This window comes from Podarcis liolepis (genome assembly GCF_965112155.1).
Source record: "Podarcis liolepis genome assembly, chromosome: 9".
NCBI classification, from domain to species: domain Eukaryota; kingdom Metazoa; phylum Chordata; class Lepidosauria; order Squamata; family Lacertidae; genus Podarcis; species Podarcis liolepis.
Window position 1 is genome coordinate 35,635,663 of NC_139564.1, and position 13,386 is coordinate 35,649,048.

A 13,386-nucleotide genomic window follows, 5' to 3' on the forward strand; every position below is an offset into this window, starting at 1 on the left:
AGCATCGCATCACATGCTCCCATTAAAATCCACAGCCCTCCATTAAGATCCATGTTTCCTTTCTGAGAAAGTAATGACGGCACAAGTTGTTAAAAAAAAACCAAAAAAACAATTCTACACAAACCTGTAAAATTTCCGGAAGCGCTGGCTAGCTCACCAATGAATTGCTTGATTTCATTTAGGACACTGTTCAGCTCTTGGGATCTTTTTTTGTTTTCCTTTTCAGCAAAGAAAAGTCTTTGGCGAAGTTCCAAAAGCTGTCTTTGGTTCAAATCTAAAACACTTCCTGTAATTGTAAAGGCAAATTAGCTTCTTCGGAAGGAAGTAATTCATTTCCTTAAGTAAAAGAAGGGTTAAACACTTTCAGACTGATCATTCATTCACAGAAGGAAGAGTGGAAAATACACACCCTTTTTTTAATCCTTTGTGTATTTATGGATTTATACATAAATGCACTTATTATTTTAAGCAATGTGTAAACATAAACTAATCTTCACAAAGCTCACTCCTCCTCTCCAACCTCCCATAAATCTGGATTATTGACCATGCCTTTCCTCACCAACACATAGTCAGACTATAGATTAATGAGTCTATTGTGATTTATGCCTCCCACAAGTGCCTTACAATGAACCTGTTAAACACTGCTATTACAAAAGCCTGCTGATCACTGAACAACATGTAGCTGAATTCCATGCATGTTTTGACCTGAAGAAACTTAACTAACTGGTAGTGGAATTTCTAATTTACAGCAGAAGAATGAAGTCGAATTCAGAGCCTGCTTTTCAGTAGCGCTAACGGAACAGTATACACACATCCAAAACAGCCTGTCTTCCAGGGGTGGCTTTTAAATATTGTATAGCACTTATTGAATTAATGTATAATTAATGCACTGTATAAGTGTTTACTAATCGAAGCAAGTCCCTGATCTGCCCATGTCCCCATGGTTACCAGAGCCATCAAGTAAGTAGAAAATAGTGACAGGGCGCTACTTTTAGGGTGCACATTGTTGCTTCTTCAACCCCAGTGACTGAACACCCTCAGTCAACAATATATTTTACATAGCTCTTTGGCAATAATGACACTTCCTGTTTCTTTCCCACATCTGACGCCCCCATGTCAACAAGAGGGATAAGAAGCAGCTGTTGCACTTGCCAGAAGTGAGCAAGAGTCATAGCTGTCAACTTACAGATTTGAAAATAAGGGACCAGCAGCCTCAAAAATAAGGGATCAGCAGCCAAAATAAGGGATTTTCCAAGCACAGGTATGTTCAACTTCTGAGCCCCTCTAAGCCAAAGGCAGAAAGCCCAGCCAGCAGCCAAATGAAGCCTCAAGCGGTGGTTCCCACAGCGCAGCAACCCAGCAAAGCGGATGCAGCAAAGAAACCACCGTCACCTCTCCGCTGGGAAGCGCTGAGCAAAGGTGAGTCCCCAGGCAACGCTAATGATTTGATAGGCACAAGGCATGCAAGCTCCACCCTCCCAGTCATTCTTAGACTCCTTATTGGGTGAGCAACGCAGCCAAGCAACACAGTTGGAGGCTGGCTGGCAGGGAGGGAGGGAGAGGAGCTGCTTCCTTTGAAACCCGGGAAATTTAAGGGACATCATCAATAAGGGACAGCAGCGGGACACAGCCCTTGGATAAGGGACTTTCCCGCCAAATAAGGGACAGTTGACAGCTATGGCAAGAGTTATTATCCAAATGAGAAAGGAACTCAGGAGAACTGGATTTTTTAAAGGGTGGGTGTGGATATCCAACATAGCGTCTTGATCCAACTCAAACAGTGTCAACAAAAGTACTTCCTTCTACCGAGCTAGCATTGAACTGACTATGTAAAACAGGTAAGCTACCCAGCTCAGCGGCACTTGATTTCTGCTTACGTAACCATTTTACAATCTTGTGTGCATTTACAATGAGTGATAGGTCCAGTTCCATTTATTACTGCTCATGTGTGCAAAGTTACTGTCTCCATCACCTTATATAATAAAAGCTGTTCAGGACTATGCCTCCGGTTGTTTCCCTGTTCAGATGGAAATTTGACATATGCAAAGCGTACGGACATCTGGCCTTTGATTTTATTATCAAATCTGAAGGTGGAGGCTGTACATAAAAATACTAGGCGAGGCCTTTGGGCAACAACATCATTATGTGAAGCTCCTGCAGCTGTGGGAATATTGTTGTTGTGTTAATAGTTCTTGTATATACCTGGAGAGAGAAAAATATGCACCTATGCTCTATATATAGATCTACTAATGGCTAACAGCAATTCTCTGTTGGAGGAATGCAATTTTAAGGAAGGATATAACCAGACATATTTCGAAAGAAACACCTTACAATGTTTTGGACAATCTTCCTGAGCATTTATGTCAAAAAGATGTTTTATTACACACACACAAAATAATAAAACCACTCAGTGTAGAAAAAAATCACCCCTGCACACATGGAAGTATGAGAAGTGCTGCAGAACAGTTAGCATGGATAACCTTCTACAGCTGTGTTCTACACAGTGCTTTTCTCCTCAGGAGCTGAGGAAGTCCCTATTCAAAACAAATCTCCCGGCCATGATGAAAAAATTGATGACAGTTTAAATGTGAGAGGTGTACAACTAGGCAGGGGCACCAGACAGCAGTTGAGAAAGGCCAGAACATCACAGTCGAAAATGCAAGTGTAAAAGACAGAGACAGAGTATTTATACACTAATACTAGAAGCCTCTGAGTCAAGATGGGTGAACTGGAGTGCTTGGCCTAAGAGGACAAGATTGATATAAGAGAAACCTGGTAGAATGGAGAGAGTGTGCAAGACTCTGCTTATAGATTTTAATGTTACCTACGTTCGTTGATTCCACTGAGGGGATCAGACCCTGTGTGAGCAGAATGCTGTCCAGTCTGGACACTGTACCATGGCGTCCGGATTGGAATGTATGGCTGGTGTCTCCCGGGTTTTGCTCACCCCAAATGTCGTAGAGACCCCTGTTTTTTAGCATTTTTAGTAACTTGTAAGAGTCCTTAGTTGTTGGGGGTTTCCTTCGGAGGAAGGTTGCCCATGGGATTGTAGGGTGAATGTCTTTCAGGGATAAACCTTTCATATTTAGGTTGAGGTCCCCTCTTAGGATTGCTTCCCCTTCAGAGAAGGAGAGGAACTTGTTTAGTGTCTTCTGGAAGAATTCTAGTTGTTTCGAGTTTGGGGCATATATGGAGTCGATTGACAGTTTAATTTTGCCATCTGGTGTCCCTTTAGCGAAAATGAATCTGCCTTTTTTGTCCTTTAGGACTGTTGTGGCAGTGAAGTTCAGGTCTCTACTGAGTATTATAGCTCGTGCAGCCCATTGTTGACGGAAGCGGGGGTCACTCAGGAGTTTGCTCCCTTTGGGTGGGTTGTGTATTTCTTGTAAGAAGGTGATGTGTGGTTTCATGGTGTTTATGTATGAGGTGATGCGTTTTCTTTTTATGGGGTTTCCCAGCCCCTTCACATTTAATGTAATTGCTTTTAGACTAGCCATCTTGCTTATCTATTATGTAGGGTGATTCCTTGCCAACTCGTCCAGGTTGTCCTGTGTCTCTCACTTTGTGTTGTTTAATGAACCAATGGGGTTGAGCTGACCTAGCGCGTGGTGGGTGGGGGATTAGTGGAATTAGGATCAGATTTGGGTTAAAGAGTGGGGGATAGTTTATAGAGAGTATCCTATATGTAGTCATATAGGTGTTTGTTAGGGGTATTTTGGGCCATCTGGCATTTAGCCGGTTGGTCCTAGGTCTCAGCTGGTGTGGATGGCCTTGTTCAGGGGCAGACCATCCTCCCTGTCGTTTGCAATAGGGGGTGGTCAGTAAGATGGTGTTAAGCGTCTTTGTGATGCCAATGTCGGGTATAGGGTTCATAAGCAGTGTTGCCAATGTTATTAGCAACATGTTGGAGTGGGGATGTGGGTGTTGGTATGCTCTGGTGCCACCATTGTGCTGATTGGGTGTCAGATTAGTCTGTTTGTGGGTTATTTTATCAAGGTTGGAGAAGTTGTTTTTCCTTAGTATGGAGTAGGGGGGTGCTGAAAGTGCGGGTTATGGGTTGTTGGGTAGTGGGGGATATGATTTGAAGTCATCTGGACTGGCATTGGGGTGGGGATCTCTGTGGAGATGCAGGAATGGGGGGATGTTGATGGTGTTTGCTATATTTATGGCCTTGGAGGAGGGAGGGGGGAATCACCAGTCCTTCAGTTTGAGGTGTTTTCTGGGTGCTTCATTCAGCTGTGGTTGCTGTTGTAGGGTCGGTCGTCCATCTGTGATGTGTTGGTTTTGTTGATCCTGGTCTGTTGTTTTGTGCTGCGTGTTCAGCGGGATGCTTGTTGGAGACGCTGGGTGCATGGGCGTAGGTTTTCCTCCGATTTAGGGTGTCCTGAGATAAATCCTGTAAGGCCAATATGGGGTTGTCTCCGTATCAAAGGCTTGTTGTTGAGTTTCTGAGGTTGTTCCATACCTCTTTCTTCTTTTTGTAGCGTGTGAAGCATACAATGATGTCTCATGGGGGGGCATTGGGTTTTGGCATAGGTTTTAGGGCTCTGTGAGCCCTCTCCAGATCGTTTACCTCGTGTGTCAGGTTTGGGATTGTATTTTTCAGCCAGCGTACAATTAGGTCTGCTGGGCTTTTCTCCTCCACTTTTTCAGAAAAGTTGCAGGAGCGGATGTTGCAGCGTCTACTATGGTCTTCAAAGTCTGCCTGTTTGATTTTCATGGCTGTATTTTCCATTTCTATTATTTCCAGGTGGCTTTCCAGTTTAGCCAATTTATTATTGACACGTGTGTTCTCCTCTCGGTACTTCTCTATTATTCTTTCTTGTATTTGGTTCTTGTTTTCTAGAGTTTCCACTTTGGAAGTCATGTCACTGAACGCTTTCAATAGTTCTGTTAGTCTCATTTTCACTTCCTTCAGTTCTTGTTTTGTTGCTGGGTCGTTGTCATCTTGGGGAGGGGTGTTGTGTTCTTGGTGCTGTTTGCCATCTCCCTGGTTGTTGTCATCGCAGTCTCGTTGGTGTTTTTGGTTTCAAATCTGCTTGGCATCCTCTTGGAGCCGGGCGTGTTGTGGTTAGGAGTTGTGGTGGTGGTGGTTCCTGGGTGTTGCTGAGCTGTTAAGCTGAACAGGCATTGTTGACTGATGGCTTTTACAGAGTGTCTGGATTCGGCAGTGATTAGTGTCCTGTCTGGGCTGTGCTTTAAGGGCTTCTCTGGGGTTCCCGCAGTCTCCTCAGCAGTGTTGCCAGGGTGAGGTGGGGCAGTCGAGCAGTCAGATGAATAAGCCAACAGACAGACGGTTCACGTAAAGGGGTTGGTAGGCAGGGGTATGAGAAATTGGTGGGGTGGGGTCAGAGGGAGAGTGTATGTTTGGGGGGGTTATTTGTGGGTGCACCTGTGCGTACACATCTGTGCACAGGTACTCATGAAAGGAGTATTGGGGTCCAGTCGAGCATGGAGGGAGGGGTTATGGGTTCGTAGTAAAGAATTAGGAATTTAAGGTTGGCAAGGATGTGTTCAGGAACAGAACCCAACAAAGCAATGTAGAGGTTGAAGGTGAAAAAGGAGGGGAGGGAAAGGGGGAGAAGCAGGGGAGGGGAGGGATGGAAGTCAGAGTAAAGTAAAGAGGGGAGAAAGAAAAGGAGGGAGGGAAAGGAAGGAAGGAAGGAAGGAAGGAAGGAAGGAAGGAAGGAAGGAAGGAAAGAAAGAAAGAAAGAAAGAAAGAAAGAAAGAAAGAAAGAAAGAAAGAAAGAAAGAAGTAAAAGGGGGGAAGAGACAAAGAAAGATGAAAATGCTTAGTTGCAGTGGTGATTCTAGTTATAGTATGACGTAAAAGACCCCTGGGGAGGGGGGATTGCTAATGAAAGTGTGTGGGGAGGTATGTGTATGTGGATTTTAGGGTTAGGAAGGTAAGAGGGACTAGAAAAGCAGACTAAATCAAAGAGGGAAAGCGGGGGGGGGGGAGGGGAGATGAGAGATTTGAAGATGTCGAAGTTGTGATGCCTGGCAGTAGTATTTGTATATCAAATGCCAAAGGTAAAAATAATGTAGAAATGAAAATATATTTAGAGCCCTCTTAAGAGGGGCAAATATAATAGTCTGTGTGTGTGTGTGTGTGTGTGTGTGTGTGTGTGTGTGTGTTCGTGTATGTATGTGTTCTTTTAAAGAGAAGGAGGAGGGAAAGGGAGAAGGCGGAAAGGAAAAGAAAAAGGGAGGGGGAAGGGTACCAGTGGCAATAGCACTGATATGGGGGGGGGGATATTTTTATTTTATTTTATTTTAATTTTTAGAGGGGATGGTAATAGTTGCAGGACAATGGGGGGAAGGTAAGGCTCCCCCCTCAAAAACAGAAAAACGAAGAAACTAAAGGGGGACTAAAAGGAAAAGAGGAATAATAATGATAGTAATAATAATAAAAAGGATTTTTTTAAAAAAAAGAAAGGTAATAATAATGATAAAAAATAGTAATTGGAAAAAATATTTCCCCCTTTTTTCAAAAAATATAAATGAGGGTAGAGAATGGGATAAAAATAAAACAAAATACAGAAAATAGGGAAAATATGTTAGAGAGGGGTAGATTGGTAAAAATAAAGTAAAAAATATTGGGAAGGAAGGAAAGGGGACAGCAGCAGAAGGAGCAACAACAACAAGTCGTCCCCCCCTTTTTGGGAGGGAATGGAAAATGTGTTTTAAAGTAATATATTGATGTATTTTTAAAATGGTAGTAATAATAATTTAGTGAAAAAGCTGAAGACTTGGGGAAGGGGGGAAGGGAAAAAAGGGAAGTTAGAAGGGGGTTAAAATATATGAAGGTGGAAGTTTTTTTTAAAATAGAGTTAATGATAATAATATAATATAAAAAGTTGATATATCTGTTTAAAAAAAATAGTAAAAAACACAAGCACACAAAAAGGAAATAAAAAATTGAAAATTGAGAAAGGCAAGGTCTTTTCCCAGCGGGTTTCCCTCTGGGCTTCAGCCTGCTTCTGGTGCGCTAGCTGTCCGGATGGATGGCTGGGCGTCCCTCTCCTCCTTTTCCTTGGCTCGGCAGCAGCAACAGAAGTTTGCGCAGCCTTCCTCTTGCTTCCTCTGCCTGCTTTTTAGTCAATCCTTTTCTAACTAAATATCCTGTAATGATACCATATTAGAAGACTGCCTTTCTAGATAATCAGCTCTTCAACATGCAATTTCATTTTGTTTCCCCCCTCTCAAATCACCCTATTCAGTTTCACATAAGACTCTTAAGAGTAGCTCAAGATTATGTTTGTAGAAGATCTACTTTCACAAGGAGAAAAGCTGTAATAAAACAGGTATTGTGTTTTGTGAATGCCTCATGTAGCACTTGTCAATTATTACGGATTTATTTGGGAGACTCATGCATTAGTTTAGTTTCCACACTGGCTCACTGCCATTCTATGGGGACAGATTCACCACTTGGAACATCAACCTAAACGTGACGTGAGAGAGGCTAGATAAGAGACTGCTACCCAATGCTTTAGCTGTCTGTCTTGTTAGGCATTCTTGTGTACCACTTTTCAATACTACCCCAATTCTAAGCACATTTATGTGGAAGAAAAGCTAGTATGTTTGAATCTGATCAGTCCGATTTGCTTGTATGTCTACTTGGGACACACTGCAAACTGTGGTTTGAGTGCTATGTACAGATGGGGATTATATTTCTTTAAAAGTCAGGAAGGCAAGCACGAACAAAAAGCAACACACAAAGAAAGAACATGCAGCCTTTTTGTCTCATATTTGTTTAAAATGCCTATGTCAACTTGACCCAAAATGTCACACGCAAGCTAGTTGGCTAGTGTTCCACAGTTAAGTATTTGTCTTTATATCTCCATTTGTTCTGCCTTCTACCTGCCTGGCACCCTCCTACTTTTCAACTGAATTTCTGCTAGTTGTGTATGACAAAACTGCCTCTTGTTCATAATCTAAGGATTGGATGCCCCAATTTCTAAGAAATCCTACAGTAATGGAACAGCTTTGCATTACTCTGGAACCAAAGAGACCCCACCATTCTGTCACTGGAACAGACACCATCTCCAACACATCCTTGGACTGGAAGGAAAGGGGAGGGGAACACACAACCAGAAAAAAATAGAATAAAAATGGTGCTGCAAGCCCTGTCAATAACAATCAAGCAGTGACTATGTCCACATACAGAGCATACTGCCCACATACAGAGGTACCCAATGAACACACAATGAAAGCCACATACTGCTAGCACATGCATACCTGCATTACCACATAAATAACACACATGATAATGTCACAGTGCCTCTGCTCTACCAGTGCCATTGGCACAAGCAGCCAAGACCCCACTACTGCAAGTCCCAGGAATCCCTACAGGCAACCTCCCTTAGGCTCCTGATAACCACTGTTTTATAAGCCCAAGGCGAGGAGAGCCTATACAGCATAATACACACATAGCTCCCTGGGCAGAGAGCCTGGAGAGATTGCATAAGGGTTCAAGACCCACCCTGGAAGAAAATACTCTTTTCAGAAGCAGTCAAGGGGAGCGGCCAGGGCATGCAAGTGCAGCCACAGACACACTGAGAGCAGCAGCCTTCAGTGCCCTACTTACAGGGCACAGGATTGGCAGGCAGGAGATATCCCTACTCAACCCTGTGAAGGAACAGCAAGGAGCATCCTGGGCCCTGCTTGTCATGGGATTAACACAGAACATGGTGTGGGATGGATCCTGTATTTGTGGGAGAGTGACCTGTGTAAGGACAGGGAAACACAGGGAAAGAATAATGAGCAATTGTCAGCAGCTGGAACACACAGTCCTTGAACCTAGATGCACAATGGATGTTTGTGAGGCAGTGAGAGAGGTGGATTGGTGCCACCTGGGTGCTCAGCCAGTGTCCATGCCACAGTCTCCTTCCTGTGGAGGGAGACACTGTAGTGATTATTTATGTACTTCCTTTTTTATGGTTGTAGTGAAACACTGTTTGTAACAGCTCTTTAATTTGCTCCATGCACCCAAGCTGTGATATGGCAAGGCAGAAGCACTCGTGAGTGTTTAGCCAGCAGTGGCAATGGGTACAATGGAGTGCCTGACTTTTGGCAGCAGAGAACTTACCTACATGAGCCTACATGAGCAAAGAGTGCTTCACCTGTGTGATGAAGACAGAGCTCCCCACTTCTGGGTTGGAAAGAGTATTAAAGCAAAATAGTTTAGTCTAGACACAGATTCCCAGCTTTCACTGTTAAAACAACTAGCATTTGTAGAACCTAAGATACATGACAAAATGTACAGGCACTATTTTCCTCATGTGAAAGTAAGTAGCCTGATGCCACCTTTCAGTGATTTAGTCCCCCCCCCCAAAAAAAAAATAATTAAAATGTCTGCAGGTTGGTATGGAATTTTGCATTGGATGTTTGTATCTTGATTCCCAAGGTGCGGTATCAATTAAGGTTATAGCGGAGAAATGTTAGCAATGGAACCAATGGAGTGGTTGCGTCATTTTCAATCCTTGTTTCACGACCAGGAAGTCCAACATTATAAACTACGCATCCAATTGGAGGACCTACCTCATTGGCCACCAGTAACTGCAAAGGAAGTTGAGAACCTAATCACACAATTAAAGAACAATAAGGCCCCAGGGAACGATTATATCCCTGCTGAACTTCTGAAGTCTAACATCGGCTGGTGGGCCCCCCTGTTGGCATCTCTATTTTCCTGGATTGACTCAACGGGTCTACTTCCAGATGGCTGGACAGAGGCAATAGTTATTCCAATCTATAAAAAAGGACCTACGCCAGACCCGGCGAGCTATAGACCAATCAGCCTTCTGCCCATACCCAGCAAACTATATGCCAAACATCTTTATATTAAGCTAACCAGCTGGCTGGAAACTGAAGCTATTTTAGCGGAAGAGCAGGCGGGTTTTAGGCAAGGCAGATCCACCATAGACCATTGCTTCACCCTAGCCTACCTAATTGACAAATATGCCAAAAAATCCCGTGGGGTGCTATACGCAGCCTTTATCGATCTAAAGGCTGCCTTCGATTCAATTCCACGTGCAAGACTCTGGGACAAATTGAGCGCATCAAGTATAGACAAAAGACTATTATTTTTGATCAGCTGTTTATATAAAGACACGGTGTTGTATGTAAGAACTTCGTTAAATGGCCATCTTATAGGACCAGTTCCTGTCAGCAAGGGGGTCAAGCAAGGTTGCATCCTGGCCCCAGTTCTATTCAACTTTTACATCAATGATATGGTTAACTGCTTGTCATCTCCGGACTTCCATGCCCCCAAACTGGCTGACAAATCAATATCCGTGCTTTTGTATGCTGATGATGCGATACTTCTATCTCGAACAAGAATAGGCTTAAATAGGCTCATAGGTGAATTTTCAGCATACTGTAGGAGAGAGCAACTGGTAATAAACTATCAGAAAACCAAAATCATGGTTTTTGGAAGGAAATGCAGACAGTATAGCTGGAGGATGGATAACCAGACAATCGAACAGGTTAAAGCCTTTAAATATCTGGGTATTGTCTTCCAGTCGACCGGGTCCTGGGATGTCCATCAAAAATATGCCAAAGAAAAAGCAGCTCAAAGCATTAAGATGCTGTCGCGCTTCTTTTACACGAAGGGGGGCAGATATATCCCAGTAGCCTTTGAAGTCTTTCAGGCAAAACCTCTAGCGCAGTTACTGTATGGGGCACAAATATGGACGGGGAACCACTGCTCAAGTCTTGAAACTGTTCAGTCTAAATTCCTAAGGCAAATATTCGGTGTCCCCTCCTGTGTCCCAAACGCAGCTTTACGACTCGAGGCCTGCCTCCCATCTGTAGAAACTCAGACCTGGCAAAGAACTCTCAACTATTGGCTTCGCCTTAATCTAAATCCACCCGGTCTACTGCCTCTAGTAATGCAAGACCCCCATAAAAGCATGTGGTTCAAAACTGTGCATCAAAAACTCCTTACATGCGGTCTGCATTCGCAATCCCTACTATCAATGGGCCTTAGTAAAGCAAAGAGCCTAATAGGCCAGCGCCTGAAAGACATTGAACGGCAAAACAACCTGACTATTCTAAAGAAAATGTGTCCATGGTATACTTACTTTCCCCCTGCCCACTTTGACTTCCCAGCTTCATATTTGTCTAAATTAACCATCCCAAAATACAGACGCGCCTTTACATTGGCTAGATGGGATGTTCTTCCCTCTGCCGTACTCGAAGGTCGTTACCAAAAGACTCCATTTGAAAAACGACTCTGCCCATGCAGAGATGGCAACACGGAAACAGTGTCCCACGTCCTCCTATCCTGCCCCCTTTATAAAGACCTAAGGAATGAGATTATTACTCCACTCATTCTCTCCAACCCCGGCCGTCCACAAGACATTATACTGTTCTTTCTCTTATCTGATACGGACAGTCAGACAACAGAGAAGGTCGCAAGGTACATCGAGAGAGCTGTGAAATTGAGGGCCACCATCTGAGTGACAGACGTGTTCATCTGACGGACCTCCTTTTGTTTGTTTTTATCCCCTCTTTATGTTTATTTTATTTTATTTTTAATTCTTGTATAGCTGTGGCCTGTTGGCTTTGCTAATAAAGTTCTGATTGATTGAATGTGCTCGATTTTCCACATGTGTTCCATGTGCAGGCAGTTTTGTGTCCTTTCTCCTTGTAAAGTTCAATGAGACTTAATCCCATGTATATATATGACTAAATGTCCTATAGTCACAAGTACAGAACCACAAGATTAGTCAATTTAAATCTCAGGGGCAAGAAATATATCGACTTTCACTTTGCTGTTAAGCCAAGAATGTTAAAATCAAATAGAACTCTTTATCTCTCATTTACATAGAATAGGACATAACATATTAGAACCTAACAATGATCTAATGAATCATGCTCACATGCCTAGTCACTACTGATATTCTCCAAATTTATCTATTTAACTAAATTAAAAGCAGCATAACATAAGAAAACATGCATACAATGGCTTGGATCCTAAAATAAGTTAACTTTAGGAAGTTCATGGAAATAACGTTTCCCACCTCTTCCCTCCCCAGTGGCCACCTATATCTCTGAAAAGCCTCTCCAGACAGCGGGGGCCCTCCTGAGCAATGTGGAATGGAGGCAGGGGAAGTTTCCTTCCATGAACTAAATTAACTTACTTATCATCGAATCCAAGCCATACTATATATATCATTTTCTTTCCTCCTTCCTTCCTTCCTTCCTTCCTTCCTTCCTTCCTTCCTTCCTTCCACACCCTCAATTTTCACCTGGTAGTGACCATTCCAGGAGGCTTCCTCAGTGGGAGAGATGGGAAACCTGGCTCATTCCATCAGCTCTGGTGAAGGACCAGCTCTATCAGGTATCTCCTGTCCCTGAACCATTTTCATTCCAGCTGATCATTATAAGAACTATTTAACTTTAAGAACTGGCCCCCAAGTTTGCTTTTCTGCCTCTTTCCTCCCCGTCCTCTTTTCTGTTTGTGTTCTGTCTCCTAGATTGTAAGCCTGCAAACACCATCTTGTTTTAATTGATAACATGCAAGCTGTTCTGAGAGCCTTTTTGGCTGAAGAGTGGGGTACAAGTGCTTGTTGTTGGCATCCATCTGTCTCAAGGGACAATGGAGTGCACATCTGGGGTGAAGTCAAACTGCTGTGTTAGCAGCACCAAAGTGACCTCCTTGGGGCACAAGCCTGGGCAGTGTGTATGGAGATCCTGAGCTGCCCAGATGACAAGACAGCAATATCAAAAGCAATTACCGGTACAATGTGAAAAACTGAAGTCTCTGAAAGTCTTTGGAAGTCCTTCAGTTGGTTAGTTTTGATGTTTTGAATTAGTCCATAAAGTTTTTCACATTGTAATTGTTTTTGGCCATCGTGTTGCTTTTGATATTGCTGACTCATATTTGATATTGCTGACTCATATTTTGCAACACAGGGGTTTGTTTGTTTACCCATGGTCCAGAAGGAGGCATAAAAGGCACCATCCAACTGTCTGAGGGACTCCACCACAGATTTGTGTAGGGCTTACTTCTTAGGCTTTTTTTCTTCTCCCAAAGATATCCCACAAGGCAGCAGAGGTTTAGGATCAGAGATGGGCTACCTTCCCAGAATGATGAGCCCCATCTGCCCCTCACTTCCCTCTACAGCATGTGCAAAAATTGCCTCCTCCTACTTAACTATTGGTCTTGTGCTCTCAATCCTTTACAGTCTGTCTTCACATGCAGGAGAAGTCTTTAACTCACCAAGGATTTGAGACCCATCAGCTACCCTCACCTGGTTTAGCCCACCAGTCAAAGCCATTTCCTGGTGTGCGGATACTGTTGCATGTTGACAGCTTCTAGGAGCCGCAGGTGAGAGCTGAGTGCAGGGTGGGGATCAAAGGTGGACAAAGCACCCCAGA

At 43.4% G+C, this 13,386-nt stretch overlaps 1 protein-coding gene across 2 annotated transcripts in view; it reads right to left on the reverse strand.

Annotated features, from left to right (window-relative positions):
* Positions 1-13,386, reverse strand: part of MGAT4D (MGAT4 family member D) — a 47,841-nt gene that overhangs the window by 30,103 nt on the left and 4,352 nt on the right. For both annotated transcript variants that reach the window (XM_083520053.1, XM_083520054.1), the window contains one exon: positions 125-286. In XM_083520053.1, coding sequence (XP_083376179.1) covers positions 125-286 — 162 coding nt within the window. The remainder of the gene's footprint in view (positions 1-124; positions 287-13,386) is intronic.